At 41.0% G+C, this 17,226-nt stretch overlaps 1 protein-coding gene across 1 annotated transcript in view; it reads left to right on the top strand.

The window, feature by feature from the left end:
• Positions 1 to 7,845: 7,845 nt before the first annotated feature.
• The window catches only part of PRSS12 (serine protease 12), a 45,567-nt gene continuing 36,186 nt past the window's right edge, over positions 7,846 to 17,226 (top strand). The window contains exons 1-2 of the mRNA XM_056357365.1: positions 7,846 to 8,276; positions 16,732 to 16,870. Of these exons, the coding sequence (XP_056213340.1) occupies positions 7,985 to 8,276; positions 16,732 to 16,870 (431 nt within the window). The 5' untranslated portion in view covers positions 7,846 to 7,984. The remainder of the gene's footprint in view (positions 8,277 to 16,731; positions 16,871 to 17,226) is intronic.

Here is a 17,226-nt window from a genome sequence, read left to right as displayed (position 1 = left end):
ATTTTACTTGCATTATCCAGCAAATTCAAGTTGTTACTTTAAAAAAAAAAATAATAATGATAAAACTAGGTAGGACTCCATTTGGGTAATGCTGACCAATCAAATATTTTGGTGGGGAGTCAAAAGTATGTAACACCCAGGAGAAGGGACATAGGAATACCTCCACAATAGTTCAGGTCTCTCTTTTTAATCTTGATAGAGAATTGTGACTGAAAATAAAAAGTGGCAAAATCCTGCTTGCTATTTCTTCTAATTTTGTGAGCCATTGTTTTCAAGTTCACACACAATAAACTTCTCGAGTTGTAAACAATGGTGAAATCTTTTAAAAAGTCTATTTGTGAACCGATTAAAAATAACAAGATGTAAAACAGACTTTTGGAAATATGTGAAATTCTTTACCTTGTCAATTAGTCCAGCAGCACTTGGAGATGAACAAAGACTAAACCTAAGTAATATTGTGACAGGGGAATTGTATTTGATTTTTCTGTGCCCCTCTGAGAAAATGTGTATTGAAACATGTTAATATGTAATTTGTTTGGAAAATACAGCACTGTTTTTTTGTTATTAGGACATTCTGAAGTCATATCTGTTGAGTTATATTTTAGAGTCCACTGCAGAAGCATACAGAGAAATTACAGATGTACAAACTGGGGGTTTTTTTGTTTGTTTAAAATGGGTTCCCTCTGAAATATTTTGTTAAATCAATAAAACATATGGGCCAGACTACAGTTGTATACATATACAGAAGGGAAAAGATGGAAAAAGGAACATGTCTTGCTTTGCATTTCAATTTGCAGACCAAATGTGCTCATGGTAAGGTTTATGCTGATTTGAAGTGCTTGCTGCTTTTCAAGATCAAAAGCATCTAGAAATTCAAAGCCTATATAATACATTAAATATGTCTTCATAGACAAAACTATTCGTGCTCCAACAAGTATTTATCTTTGTTTCCCCCATTTATGTTTATTTTACATGCTCTAATAAGGTAGAGTTATATTTTAGTAATTGTGTAATACGTGCTTGCATTATGCAGAACTGTAAAAATACAGTTGTAACTCACTTTATCCTTTCTCATTCCTGGCAACAGAGTCTTACAGTAATGAAAATAAATCAAATACTTGAAGGGTCATTGCATGTATGTAGCTCACCACTAAATTCCTGGATCCCTCTGAAACTCTGGAGAAAAAAAATCTTATTTACATATTGTATGTGCCTTGCTGTTGGATTTTGTGCAGGGCACTGAGAAATTCCTGCAGGGAATATTGGCAATGCCTCATTCCATTGCTGCTAATGGGAAGGTGACACTTGGGTTAGATGGAAGATGAAAACACAAACCAACCCTGCCTGACTTATCTTTCTGCGGTTTGTGATTTTCATTGCACTTAGACTACACAGCAATGAAATGCAAAATTCTGAAACAGGTATTATTAAGAAATATTTTCAGATTAACTTTGAACAAAGAGAAGATACCTGCTACCACTCCAGACATAAATAATTTGAAGAGGACTACCTAGATTATTTGTGAGAGAAGAACTTGTTTAAATAACTACATTTATAAAGCATTGTTTACCCCAGGGAACCTTCTACATCATGAATGTCAGAGGAAATTCTAGAAGGTCATATATCTCAGCTCTATGAAGCAGTTGTCCTCACTGACAGTGGATGTTTTGAATAAATAAGGCCTCATCCTGCTCTGTGGCAGGCTTATCTAATGTTGACTGATTTATAAAGGCCACTGTCTACACAAAAAAAGAGTAAAGAATGTATGTTTTATGGTGAAGACGACATTAAAAAAAATTTGTTCTCATCTTTTCTCTCTTAGTCCTAAAGCAAAACGTTAAAACATTTCAACAAATGTTAAATAATTTTACAAAGGTCTAGCCTGCCTATTGCTTTGTGGGTTTTTTGGAGTGTGTTGTTTCTCCAGCATGAGCACAGAATGAATCACATCCACAGCTTCCCTTAAAGGACAGACTCAATGAATCAAGTACCAAATGCCACATGCACCTAAGTTAGTCACATTCAGAACTGAAGTTCCATTTCTTAGTGAAACTTTGTTAAGATTGTTTGTTAACAAACACCATTTTCCATTCAATTTCTCCAAAATATCCTCTTTGGCATATTCTTGTCTCTTTAGATATGCTTATTTATGGAACAACTACACAAACTCACCCTTCACCTAGTAACAGACTGCAACATATGTGATGCCGCATTTACTTCCTATTCTAAGCATCAGGAAATAGAGTGGCATGTCTGCTGTATTTATGCAGTCACGCTGGGGCACTGCTATGCTCACGCTTGAGTCTCACTCCCCACTCAGCCACATGGCGTTGCACACTTGGGATCTGAGAAATGGTCCTTCTGGGGGAGGAACATAAAGGAGAGCTTGGAGGTTGCTCACAAAAACAATATAAAATGCAGCCTCAAACACCATCACATTGCAACTGCATGAACAAGGCTGTATGCTGTTCGTTCCTGGGTGCTGCTGAAATTATAGCAACAGCATGAACAAATCACGCCTCCAGTCCTCGGAAGTTTTACACACGGTATTCACACAATCTACTTGACACATGGAGGCATCACAGTATGCAGATGTGTACATACTAAGAATGAGGATACATATTTGCAGAATTAGACCCTTTAGTGAATGCAGGGATTTTTTTGTTTTTGAAAAAATATATTTCAAACAAGTATCTCCACATTTCATTGGTATTCAAAAATTACTTCTTTTTTTCTTTGCAAAACTGATAGTTTTTAAATGATGTAGTGTTACTTTGGATATGTCAAAACTATCTCAGTGGTAATAGCATTTTTTTCCTCTCACTGTATTGAACAAAAAGCGTTCACCACATTTGCATTATTCAGTTTACCCTTCAGTTTCAGACGCAATTATTTCATCATGTCTGTATAACTCAGTGTTCGGCACATATGCATTCGGCACATATGCACTTATGTATTGAATTGTTCCAGGAAATCAAGTTTCTTATTGCCTTGTTCCAGGAACTTGGGTTTCTTATTGCCTTACAACATCAGCTGAGCTTGTTGTACAAGAAGGTACTTAACACTTTAAAAAAGGTTTTTCTATGATCTCATTACTGTGTGTACTGTGTTATGTGGTAATGGAAACCTCATCAATTACAGGCTGTTCAGTTATATCCTGTGTAATGCAGGGTCACCCTATAGAGCATACATATAATTACAGACAAGAGGTCTATTCTCTTCCATATAAGCACAAACCCAAATTAATTTTGAGTCAGACTTGGCAGGATTTCAATTTTCTGCTGCCCATGTTTGCTAAAAAGAATGAGATTAATGAATAAAATGATTTTATAAGGGCGCTGACTTACATCCTAAAAATGTTGACTCACTATGGCATGCATTCTATGGCCCATTTTCCACATGGAAATCTCCTCTCTGCGAAGCCTTGCCTCCTCTTCTCCTCGTCTGGAGCTCAGCCCCTGTTCTGGGGCTGCTAGAGCTCGCTCAGTGCCCACTAGGTCATGTGCCTAGTTTTTCAATTGATTCCAGAGGTTGATCTACTGGCCCCAGCATACTTGATTATGCGAAGAAGTAACAGTAAGAAATTATTAGATGGATAGTCTGCAAATAATTTCATTACATCATGTTGTGCCTGGCTGTTTGGCTATGGTCTTACGGTCTCTCAGCTTTGTATTTGTACTTATTTCCTGTGGGAACTTCTCATATATCACATTGCCTGAAGTCAGCCCTTGCTCTGATCTGTCACCTCTACGTTGCTGTTTGACTCTAACCTGGTCAGGAGAGAATGCAGGACAGAAGACCCTGGTTTAGGGCTATCGGTGGCAATAAAATGGGATGGACTCAGGCTGTCACTTCTCAGTAATTTTAACTGAATTCCACCAACAGCTGGAAGTGCTCAGCTTTTCTAAAACCTATGCTGAGATTACGCTGTACGAGCTACTCGAAAATAACGGTAAGCAGCTTTACTGAACACAGGAAGAGGCAAATCAGTGAATTTTGCTATTGATTTAAATGGGAGCAGAACTGGACCAATTCTCTAGCTGAATTTTAAATGCTTGGTATTAAACGTTTTTGAATTGCCAGACTACTATCTTTCAATGTATAACCCACACATCAGATACCTTCACCTATTCACAAGAACCATTTATTGATAATTAGTCCTCTGATAACCTGTACACTCCTACGATTAATGCAAAAGCAGGGACAGGGAAGAATTATGAAGTGCTTTTAGAAAGCTGTTAGGATAAAGGAAGCTCTTGTGTAAGTTTCCTTTTAAGTCTTGCATATCTAAATAACCCGTGCTGCTGCTGCATTATGTGAATATTTCTAGTATTTCCAGGTAACCTGAGGAATCTATGCACAAAACTGGGGATAGTGGGGAGCAGAGTGGGTGGAGTGGTCATATCAATTCATACCTATTATTCTCTGTTTTATCAACAGTTTGGTATCAGGGGTGTCAAGTATCAGAAGAGAAAAAAGCAGCCAACCTTGTAGAACTGTACAGAAATTAAGACCTATTCTAGCAGATGATTTCCTACAACTGCTCACATGGAAGCTGTCAGGTATGCAGGCACAGATTTGATAACTTTGGTCAGGAGCGTCATTCCACGGACTTCCACGGGACTGCAGTCAATAGGTACTACCTTTGTGCATAAGAGGTACAAACTAGATACTTAATACAAGTATTGAAAATGTTTTACACAAGGGAGAAATGCTATGTCCTTCAGCTGGAGCCAGTTCACCCACTGTAATGTCACCTTAATGGATTTTTTTCTCTACTGATCTAGAAAGACCAAAGCAAGCCTTTGATATAAAAATGCAGGCCTTCTTAATCAGAGATTACTAACTTTAAATCCTGCAGTAGTGCTGCAGGAGTATAACTCACACAGTTTACTAATATTTATTTTTTTCTCAACATTTTAGGACAATTCTTTTCTGAAAAGTTGGATACTGTAATTTCAGAATTGAAGTGGCACATAATTCCCAGATCCAAAGAGACCTTTCGAGGTTTCCAGCAATCTATTTGCTCATTTTCCTAATGAAGCAAACATAATTTTTTCTCTGCCTTTAATTTACAATTCAATTGTGAATGAGTTTTCCACAGTTTTTTACAGCAGAGACAAAACTTTTTAAGGCATCCAAATGCGCTAAGAACATCTCATATTTGGTACCTTTTTTAAGCTGTATCAGCTATACCAGAGTATTAAGCCTTTGTGTCTTGTTCATAAAGGTGTGAAGGTGAAGTTCACCCTTAAGGCATTGTGCAGTTCCATTTTAGGCACCCTTGTAATCTTAACTGTTAATTTAAGTGTAATGTCCAAAAGAGTCAAGGGTCTCAAAACCACAGTCTGTCCTGTCCAACATAACTATTGCTTTGGCTTTGCTCTTCCCAGTAACACCTGACCGATGGTGAGAAACGTGACAGAGGTAGAAGTCACACAGATGAGCTTCCAACAAGTGTAATCAAGGTAGTCAAGCAGATAGGAGTGATTTTATACATGGCACCTGTAAGTGCCACAGCCAAAGGAAAAACCGCAACAGCTCACACAGTTCAAACACAAGAAGAAACCATACAGTGGAGACACTCATAAATGCTCTAGCCTAGACAGAAGCTGCAAGCAAACTGCAAAGCATACATCCTGGAAAAAACAAAATCTATGAGTTCCATTATTTCTTAGAAAAGAGTCCCTCTTACTTACGGTGAAACTATTATCAATGTCTCAAATGGAAGCCAAACCAAGTCCCTAGTTTGTCAATTCCAACAAAAGCAGCATTTCCTGTAGCATTAACGGACCTCAGATCACAGTGCAAGCTAATTTACAGTTATTAAAACAAATTAAGGCTCATTCTCCTTATATAATTACAGAAGTAATAACCATAATGTAAAAATAAAAACGTTCAGGAGTGAATCTGTACATGTGGATCATTCAATTAAAGCTGCCCCCTATTTTGGGAGGGAATCATTATGCCAATTGCTTTTTTCTTCTTGACGCTTCCTTTATAATTCTAGTTACTTCCAAACCTTTTTTCCCTGTGTAGCTCCCCTCTTCCCCGCTCCCACCTCCCGCTTAGTACCATTTTGCGACCTCAAGCACAAACCTACCCTACACAGGCAAAGGAAGTTCACTATGTGCGATTCCTGCTGGCCCACACACCTAGGGGAGACAAATGAAATCAGAATACATGAATAAGTACCAGGCTGAAAGCTTTGCCTGAAGTGTTTTGCAAGATTCATCATACTCATCTGTTCTCTTCCTCCTGTGCTGATCAGCAGAACCACTCCTCTTCCAGGCTAGAGGGGAAGAAGTTGAAAAAAAAAAAAAAAAAAGCAAAAAAAAAAAAGCTTAGGTCAGGGAAAATGAAATATTGCTGCTACTGTGATGACAGAAAGTGTTTACTAGGCAATGAAGGAAGCCTTAACCAGCTATGCTGAGCATGCTTTTAACTGGTCCTTCCAAAGGATAAAAGCAACCAACTTGTCATGACAGCAAGAAATCTTCAGACAATTTAAAAATGGCCATAATGAGGTTGGTTTCAGGTTAACGTCTTGTGCATGTTTTCAAATATTTTGAAAAGAAATTAAACGCTTGCCTGACAGTTATTAAACTAATGCATATACATACACCCAGAAGAAACCTCAGAAAGAACAATCTGTGTGCTTATATCCACAAAGTGCAACAGATGTGATAGCACAGTTACCGTGTTGCTGCAGGAATCCCAGCAGAGTATTCTTGAACTTTGTGAGCGATGAAAATACTAACTGTAATGTTGCAATAATAAATTCATCACAGATGAGCAGAACTAAAATGAACAGAGGTAATACCAAACACCGTAGGACCTGCTTCTCCTTAGCACTGGAGCTCTTTTGTTCTTGTAAACAAAAGCTTAAATCAGTAACATTGCATTTTGCACCTTTTCAACAGTTTGAAGGCTAATAAAGGAAGGCCACTGTTCACTGCAGATACGTAGGAACCTGCAAGGAACGCAGAAAGCGCACTCTCGCCTTTTCTTACAGACTCTAGTCACAAGGCGAGGTGGTGGAAATACTGATGCGCTTACCCAGAAACCTCATTAACACTTCACAGCCAAAAAAAATTAGAAAGGAAAAAAGATCTTACGGGGAGGTGAACCTACAGACTCACACTACAAATTGCCAAATAAAGGCTGTGCAGAGTTGGTCTTTGCACAATATGAACAGAACAGATTAGAAACAGCGGCAAATTAAAAAATTGTGACTAAGCCAAACTAACAACTGAACAATATGAGACAAAGAAGCGAAACTGACAGCCATCCTGGTAGAAAAAGGGAATCAGAGATGCTCAGGTCACGCAGAGCTCCACAGCGGCTGGGGATAAGCAGATTACTATTCAGAGCACATGGGGCTGGGATAAAGCGACACCCTCGAAGACATTTCTCTTCGAGGCATTTGTTTCCAGCCCCTTTGTCTCCCGCAGACGCGCCTGGGGCTCGCTCCCCCCGTCCCTCTGCCCCCCGAGCCGCCGTGCGGGTCCGCTGTGCCCCTCTCGCCCCGCGGCTGCGCGCCAGCCCTGGGCCAGGCTTTGCCCAGGCTCCTTCTGCTCTCGGGGGGGGGGGGGGGGGGGGGTCGGAACCCCCCGCCGCGGGGCCGGGGCAGAGAAGGTGGCCGGTCGGGGAGCCCCGAGTGCGAGAGGGAAGCGGGGTGGGGGGAGCCCGCGGGGCTGCGACGGGCCCGGGAGGGACCCCCCGAGGGCGGGCGGCGCGGGGGATGCGCGCCCCCTCCCCTCCCCGAGCCCCGCCGGGGCGGCCGCTGCCGGAGCCGGAGGCCGGGCGCTCGGGGTGCTGCGGCAGGTAGGGCGCCCGGCCCCCGCAGGCCGGGGAGCGGGGGGGAGGGCGGCCGGGGTGTGCGGCGGGGGGGATTAGCGGGACGCCGCGGCCCCGCCTCCCCCCCTCGCATCCCGGGCGCGGTGCGAGGGGGAGATGGACCCAAGCCGGCGGGACTGGCACCATGACATTCGCCGGCTTCGTGGTGGCGCTGGTGCTAGGGACGCTCCCCGCAGCCCGCGGGCTGGGGCATCTCCCCGCCAGCCTCCCGGCTGCCCGCCACCCGCAGCCCCCCGCCCCCGGCCCGCCGCCACCCCCCGCCGGGGGCTTCGCCGCGGCCCAGTGCCCCTGCCCGCCGCCGGCCGCCCTCCCGCGGCGGGGCCGCCGCAGCTCCTGCGCCCTGCCCGGCGGCGGCGGGGGGCGGCCCGGGGGTGGCCGGGGCCGGGCGGAGCGGGGCCGCGCCGACTGCGGACGAGGTGAGCGGGGCGGGAGCGCCGGGCGGCCGCGGAGGGGGCGAGCCCGGGGCGGCGGGACGCGGCGGGGCAGGGGGACGGGGGACGCGGCGGGGCGGCAGCCCCAGCCGGGCGGCGGCGACAGGGGACGGGGCACGGCCACCCGCTGCCCAGCGGCCGCAACACCTTTCCTGAGAGGAGAGGGGTGGCGCTTGGCATCAGCAGCTGCACTGGCAGGACCTGGGTCCCGCCCGGCCCGGTTCCGACGCTGTGTAACACCGGGGGAGCGGCGTTACGGAGCCGCGCCGCGAGTGCTCGGGCAGGCTGCGGGCAAGGCTGGCATCCCCCTTCTAACCGGGCGCGCCGCTCTGGGAAGCGCTTGCTCTGCAGTAGGAATGCCAAAGGATGCCTGGCTCTAACCGCGAACTGCTCTCACATACCTCGTTCTTCCTCCCCCCCCCATCGCGGCGGGATCAGGGGGTGTGCGAGGCGGCGCGGGTGCTGCAGGCCAGCTGTGGAGCCAGCCGGGGAGCTGTGCCTCCCCCCATTCCCAGCCAAACTCCCAGTGACTTCACTGGAAGTTTTCAGCGCGCAAGGACTGAACAGCAATTTCAGCATTCAGCCCTGGCGCAGCTGATCAGCTTTACAGTTCATCAGTATCAGCATTAAATATATTTCTGCACAGCCTGGTTTGGAGTGACTTCACGTTTTCTCCTGCATCGCTCTGGTGTTATCTCCCACCTAAATAAGAATTATGGCCAATCTCTACCTATACTAAAAATGAACGAGCATAATTCTTGCAAGGACAATAAAAATTCCCTTCTTTGGTGCCCTTCTTTTTACATATTTTGTAGTATCGCACAGTCAGCAAGGAAGTTGAACATTATTATTAATTTTGTTCTTGTGGAAGTTGGTTTTGTGTTGGTGTGTTTTTAAATTTACTTTCAGATCTCTGAAGAGGGTTGTTACCTTTCTCTTCCAACAGTAGCCCTAGAACGTGTGTAAAAAAAAGATAACTTGAAGAATGTGATTATTATACATATTGCTATAAAATATGTATAGAGCATGTGGTGGCACCAAGGTCCATATTGATCATTTATGCATTAAAAAAAATACAGCTTCCAGAGCTGTGTTCCAAGTCAAGCATTGTACTCCTTCAAGAAGATAGAATGATGTTATGCATCACAGATGTTTCCTGGGAAAGAATACCAGGCAGCTGATGCCACAGGGGAGAAAAGAGATAACTAGACGCAGATGAAAATAAAAAATAAATCCAAAATACTTGACGCCCTTTAACTGGTCTCAGTTTGAGAAAGGTTCCCACAGTTGCTTCTTTGATTTAGCCCATCACATCTATAGCTTTTTTCAGAATTCTTCAGTCTGGTTCCCAAAATACTTTGTAAAGATTTGCTCTATATGGTACAGAAAAAAAGAACACAGCATTTTACTGCTGAGAACCCAGTCTTGCCCTAACTAAATTCCAGAATCCCCTGTATGTTCAGCACAGATGTGGTTTAAGTAAAAAACCCACCAAAAATACTGCATGGTTTGGATTTCGCTGTCTTTCAGGAGGCTGCTTTTTTCCCCCAGAAAAAGGAAATCCAGGTTGTCCCCTGTTAAGGAGGACATAGCTACTGAACAATAGCCAATACTTTCTAACTGAAAGGTCATCTGCTTCTGTTGGCCTCAGTGGAAAACTCCCAGTGACATCAACAGGGCAAGCGTCTGTCCAAACGCCTTCGTGGAGGGGGTGTGAAAGAATTAAGAGTGTGAGACGGCTTAAGGTACAACATGGAAATAAATCTAGCCATTTGCCCAGAAATAACCATTACTGTAACATTCATCCTGAAGTATGTTCCTTTCTTACAAGAAGCAAAGAAATGCAAGTGAAGCAATGTTATGATGCAGTTTATAGCTAAAGAAGGACAGATTGTTCAGAGAGAATCTGTCTGCATCTGTTGCTTTAGTACATGTGCTAAGGAAGCCCATATTCCATTGTTAGGCACCTGCAATAACTATATACAATACCATGTTCAGAGCCTTAACTGTAAATCTCCTGGCTTTTCCAGTTTAAATATTAAGACCTACCTGCAATGTTAATTGGCTAAACTTTGTGCACGTGTATATATTAAACTGCTTTATATTTAAACATTAATGATAAGAATTTAAACCAAAAAAAAGGCGCATCTTTGCAGTTATACTATGCAGTACCAGTCTAAAATCAGGTTTATAATACTAGATTTTGGTGTTTCATTTCCCTCCTCCTAAAATGAGAGACATTTGGGTATTATTATTTATTCATGCCTTGAAAGCAAGTACGCCAAACACAAATATATCTAAATTATCATGATTAACCAAGGAAATCATAGAGAAAAACAAATGAGTACGAGTACTCTGTATACAGAGCCAGTGTAAGTCCAGCAGAATGTAGTATTTTAGTTATTGCTAGTAATAACTTACCTGTAATGTACTCACGCTTCAAAAATGAGGCCTGCCTCAGTACCTAGAAGCAACTGCTGCCACACAAAGTTATTGTGGCATGTAGTTGCAGTATTCTCATGCTGTGTTGTTACATATCCAATTTAAAGCTCTTTTAGTGAAGTGGGTTAACTATTTTTCTGTATTTTACCAAAGGGAAACAATACAAGAGAGGCTAAGTGTCTTTGCCAGAGCTCACACTACCCATCAGTGGCAGAACTGGAAATAAATACACGTCTCCAGAATGGCCAGATTATGGAGTCTTTCCATTTAAATTGCTTTTATCACAGGGTACTTCCACTAATTCCAATGGAACAATGCTTCACTAAAATCTTGAGAGAGAAGAATCAAGCCTCAGGCTCGTAATCTAAACACTAGATTATTCTCCCTACTTAACTACAGTCCAGGCAGTTGACGGCAAGTCTTTTGGGTTTGGGTTTTTTTTGTTAATAGCATAGGGTTAACAAAAAAATACGATGAAAAAATTAAACATGAATGCCCAGATTTTCCTTGTAAGAAGCAGTTCTTCTGGAACCATTCTTACTACATCTGCACAGCGTGAGACCCCTCAGTTTCTACAGCTATGTACCTCATAAGACAACTGCAGTCCTTTAGAGCCTGTTACATTCCTAACATCTCAGTTGTTTATTTTTTCAGAGCCTTAAACCATTGATCGTTGACATGGTCAATCTCACTGCTGCAGAGGAACCAATTCAGCACATTACACACTCAATATATACAATATTTATGAAACTTCTCATATAAAGATCCTTGAGTATGCTACACTTCTATCTGTTAAACTTCTCAAGATAGTTCTTAAAAAGTTTTGATGGATGCACCCTTTTTTCAAGGTTAAAGTATCAGGGGAAAATAATTATCATTTTAGACTAAGAGCAGTCCTCAGCAAAGTTATGGACAACAGCATTTATTGATCACAGCGAGCACCACCCATAGTTTTGCTGAAGTCAACAGGATTCATTTCTTTGATTTTAGCCAGATCTAATCCTGGAAGAAAAGTTTCCATTTATTTGAACCGGTGTTAGATTTGACCTATACTACAGGTAGCTTTTTATAAGGGCCTCATGCAAGTTGATCAATTAATTTCATTCTGAAACTGAGACACACTCTTGTGTATGTATTATGAACCATCCACTAGTGTTCTGAAATACTGAGTGATAATGCAGTTACATGGGACATACTAAAAATATCAATGGGAGACCCTCACACGTTATGTCAATTTGGACTTACCTAATTGACTCCAAGGCTGCAGAGATAAATTGTCAGTGCAGGGTCTTTCCGTGGCGCTATCCCATATTGAAGCACCTTGGAAATGAATGCAGAAATAAAAATACTTGTGTTTACAGATTTCCAACATGTAAAGTACTACTTTTGCTTTGCTTTTAATCAGCAACTTCAGAGCACCCAGCACCAGGGTGAAAGGCACAGGCAACTTCTACTTCTGATCTCTCTTTTCCAAATCTACATTCACAACCAAATTACAAAGCTTTGGACACAGGTGTTTCTGAAGCAGCTACTGACACGCCTTTAGCAACACCATAAACCCTACTGCTGCAGCACTTACACGTGCAGCAGAAGTGGAAGTGATTCCCATTGTATTTGCCATTCAGCCACACACTGTAACAATACTTGTTCTCAGTGAAATGTAGAAAATAAAACAGGGTTTTAAGTTACTCAGCATCTCAGGATGTAAGAATGGTATAGGAAAAGAGGCCAAGCACAACAGCACAATTCCTTTGAAGCTCTTCAGCTTTTTGGAGTTAATTAAAAGTCGGCTGAGGCATTTTCCTCTCCCTTTTTTTCCTGTGTGTCTCATCTTAAGCCTATATGGCAGGTGTTGCAGAGCAAGTCTCAGCAGCACCCACTGGATACCCTTACTTCCTTGCATTTGCAAGTATAACTTAATCTCTTTTAAACAGGGATAGCAGATGGGAAAGACTCTGACTTGGGCAGATACCAGAGCAACTAAGATTACCAGACTGTATGTAAACAACATGAACTGACCGTCAGTAACCTTGGCTAGAACATAATTGTAAGAAATGCATACATATTCTTTGAGTGTATATAAATGAGTTTCTGTCAAGACAGCGGATTTGTATTCTTCAATATAGGGCTGAATTAAGTCCATTGTAAGACCACAGTATGTGTCCTAGAGCTGCATAGTAGTCCTGCTTTGTGGTCCTGTGCCCTTGTTTAATTCTCGTGGGGTCAGTTCACCTCTCCTCATCCTTTCTTTTCTTAACCAGTGCTGCAGGGGGCATTGAGAGCCATGGGCAGGATCCCTGTACTCGTGTTCTCTGCTGTTGAGGCAGCCAAGTTTTGAGAAGCACTTTAAGCAGAGGCTTGACACTGTACTGAGTTGGCGGAGAGGGGAGAGAGTGTGAGTTTCTCAGTGTTGCGTAAAGCCAGAGTAGATATTACTGCATTAGCCCTACTCCCATGTTCAGTTTTCTTCAGCAACTAAAAGAGCTAAAAGTTCATAGCTTAAAAAATTGAGATGCTACCATATCTACGACTCCAGAAGCCTACAGCCTCCAATGCATACACTTAAGCCAGACCTGCTTTCAAAGAAGTAATTCAGATAGTCTTCTCTAGAGCTTCTTGCCCTAGGGAGAGCACAGAAGAGCGCCTTGGGCACCCCTGTTGAGGTGCAGTAAGGGCTTGAGGTGTTGAAATATAACAGTAGAAGACCTATATTAGCCAGTATCCTTTTAATCATGCTAATTATTAGTTTTCTTTCTGCTTATGAAGTGAAAAAGTGTTTCCTGGTCATTTTAACAATGCAAACACTGATTATCTTGCAATTAAGATACTAACACCTTTTTAATAACAAAGATTGAATCATGAGTAATACATAGATACTTGGTAATACAGCATAAACATACATGATGGCATCTAATGTTGGTCATCTTGCAATTCCCTATAATCAATTTACACATGAAACAGATGTGTTTCATTATGAAGAGTTTTATCTATTAAAAAGAAAAAATAAGCTACTGAAATGACAGTCTGTATTTTAAAGTTCTGTTATGTTTAATGATGTATCTATGTTACTGTAACTAATGTATCTCTTGATCCAGTAAAATAACTACCAGAGCTCTGAATACTTCAACATTTGGAGTAAAAAACAGAGAAATCATTTTCTCATTAATGTGCTCTTTGATTTGTTTGCTACATAATTATGACTTGTCATATGATATAGGTTGATACATACTTCAAAGTGCATATGAAACCAAAAATACTGTATCATTTTACTCTTGTTGGATACAGTGCTGAAATAAAGAGCTAGAAACACTTAGACTGGACTCAGAAAAATACATTAGACATATTAACCTTTCAGAGGGCTTTCAGTTCTGACTTTTCTTTCAAAAAAATGGGTTTACTTATTCTTTTGCTTGAGAATACTGACAGATGGTTTACGTTAATCATAGCTGCAGATATAGTCAGTCAATGCAACCAGCATGTTGGAATTATTATGCCATATACATGGTTAACTCTATGAAACAGCAGGCATAATAGAAAGTTTAATATTAGTTACATGTAAAAAATAGGCTTTCTCTTTATTTCTTTCTAGATTAACTTATCAGGTAAAAACCAATATTTTAAATTCTTTGCACAATTACCTTTAAGAATTATGTTGTGTGTTTTCTCTTCTATATGATAGAAGCTAGCTCTTCATCATTCTTTTCTTGTGAGATGAACAGAGGTCTGTTATGAATGCTACTACTCTTCATAAAACATTGGTGTCCCTATATGCAGCTGTAAGCCTACAGGAAAAAAGCAAACCAAAATATTTTGTTAGATAATTTTTTAAAAATCCATAATTTATTGTTTTCATCTATGTCTTTTCCCACAGGCACATGAAAATAGGGCACTGTCCCCACCAGTCATTCTCCCTTCCTTACCAGCTGATACTAGTAGTGTGTCTTCCCACTTCACCAGGGACCAGATGTCACCTGGGGTTCTTTAGGGGAGTGGGTGGCAAGGGAAAGGCTGTTTTGTTGGTTTAATGGTATGTGTTCACAGTGAGAACTCTGTGCTTTTCAAACTTCTTTCTTGAGGCTTCTAGTACAGATGCAAAGGATTTCAGAATTCTTTCATTTTTAATTTTAACTGTTGGGAAAAGAGTTTCTGAGATGCAGAAGTTATCTCTTGTGCTATCTTTTGCTCTGTGTACGTGAATAAATTCTTACACTGTTGCCATTGGGAATTCTGTGGAGTGAGCCAAATTTTGCCAAGGAGACATTAGAAGACAATTTTATTATTTAAATACTCCCTTATTCACGTATTTGAATAGAAATATTGTGTAATGTATACTCAGGAAACACTGTATTCGTTTCAGTAGGTGTCATGCAGGACTGTAAGCAATCATGTACAAAAATAAACTTATTTTTGGAAATGACATCTTCAAAATTGCTTTCTGGCATGCCAGGAATCACTTTGCTATGACTGCAGTTGAAGTTTCAAGTGAAAATAATAGTCTATACAAAAGTCTGGTGAAGAGCAAAAATAAACAGAATTCCAGACTCTATCTGTATGTGACAGAAAAAAGCAGAGAGCAAAAGACAGATAAACAATGTGCAACATGTCTACAGTATTGTTATAATTAACTCATTAATAATCCTCTACTTGGAATGATAGCTCACTCTGTAACATGAGATGAATATATTTTGTTTGTAATTTACTGAACAGTGAGTTACTGCTGAGAAAGTAAATAAGAGGCAAAAAGGAACACACAAAACCAAGTTTGAGGTTAATTAATTCCTCCAGTTATTTGGCAGTCATTTGGCTTTGTGGTTTTATAAAATATACAGAAATAAATTAAAACTGGGACACAATCTGAGTGAAAGCTGAGGAGAAAAAGTGGATCTACCTATTATTGCTATTAACACATACACAATGAAATGCAGGCACAAACATCGACTGTTTCCTCCCGTTGCTAACCCCCCTGCAAACTGGATGATGTTGTAGCTTCTGATTTTTAAGTAGATCACAGAAGAGAGGTGGATGGATTAACAGAGATTTCAGGCAATAGTAATGCACACAATTAGGCTATGTCTGATAATTTAACAGAAATGTATAATTTCTCGTTAAATTACTGCTCTGTTACGACTCTTTGTTCTGCTTCTGTAGGGTTATACCTATGACCATCTTCTTCCCCACCATTACTTATGGCACTTGGCCACCTTCAACAGCAGATGCATCTGGCATCTCAAGTAAAACTACTGAAATAAAAAATGCAAAATCTGTTAATTTTCTTGAACTTCTGTGTTCTGTCGCTCTCAAGAAGCAGACTTATTTTTTTTCAGTTCTTTTAGACCATTCCTCATGTTTTTAGGTTGTTTTGTCTGAGAATTTGTTAAAGACCTCTCATGAATTAACAGAACTACATCCAATGTTTTCCTGTCTGAGAATGAATATGAACAAATGCATTCTTTGGCTAAAATAAACTGCTGACATCCACGACATGCATGAATTTACATGGGTAAGAGCAAAAGCTATGCAATCTATGTGGTTCTTTTGTGATTCCCTTAAATTGGATGGAATTACGTGGAAGATAAAAGTATAGAAACTCATATATATATATATATATATATACATATACACACTTTTTGCTCATTTGGGTAACCACATTTAAATAATTATGTGTAGTCTATACATACTTTTTCTTTGTTAGCTCTTTAAGTTGTAGCATCAGAAGGATTATAAATGTGATGTAATCTCAGTATAAGAAGCTAAATGTTTTCTTCATGTAAAAAATATGGTTACCTCCTTTTGTGTGTCACTGTATAAGAATGTTAAGATGTGCCAGAATGCTTCTGAGAAGCAGCTCACCCAAAGAGCACAAAGATGGATGTGGAAAATACATGGAACAGGAAGTCTCTCTGCAGAGGGAAAATGAGTTTGGAGTCTTTTCTGTGGGATAGATTAATTGAGCAATGGAATGTCTTAGAGGCTTAATTTTTTAATTTTTTTTAACTAGGGTCAGTGAGACTGCAGGGTGGCAAGAACGAGTTTGAAGGTACAGTGGAGGTTTATTTGAATGGAATCTGGGGAACAATCTGTGGGAGCCATTGGGACAATAATGATGCAACAGTTGTATGTCGACAGCTTGCACTTGGGTAAGTTTCAGTCTAAGTAAAAATCAAGTCAACTTATTTTTAATGATGTTTCCATATAAAGGATAATCTATCTTGCAAATCCTGAGGGCTTTTTGTGTTTGATGATTTTTTTTTCTATTTGAAAGTTGTTGAATGCTGAAGCTGTTCTTCCCAGAATCTTTCGCTTCCTTCAGTTGTGTTGTGCTTCAAAGAGGTTGCTGTGAGAATCAGTGTTTCATTTGAAAGCTGCGTATGGGATCCGGAGAGGAGCAGACCAGGCTAGATGCTTTGCTCTCAAAGTGAAAAGTGTGAACAGCTCAGAAAAGCTTAGGGCAAAACAAGAACTGCTTTATTAGACATCTGGGAGATGTTCATAA

This window comes from Falco biarmicus, chromosome 1, assembly GCF_023638135.1.
Source record: "Falco biarmicus isolate bFalBia1 chromosome 1, bFalBia1.pri, whole genome shotgun sequence".
In the NCBI taxonomy this organism is placed as follows: Eukaryota; Metazoa; Chordata; class Aves; order Falconiformes; family Falconidae; genus Falco; species Falco biarmicus.
The sequence above is the reverse complement of the archived record's forward strand: the minus strand, read 5'-3'. Positions and strand labels throughout refer to the sequence as shown.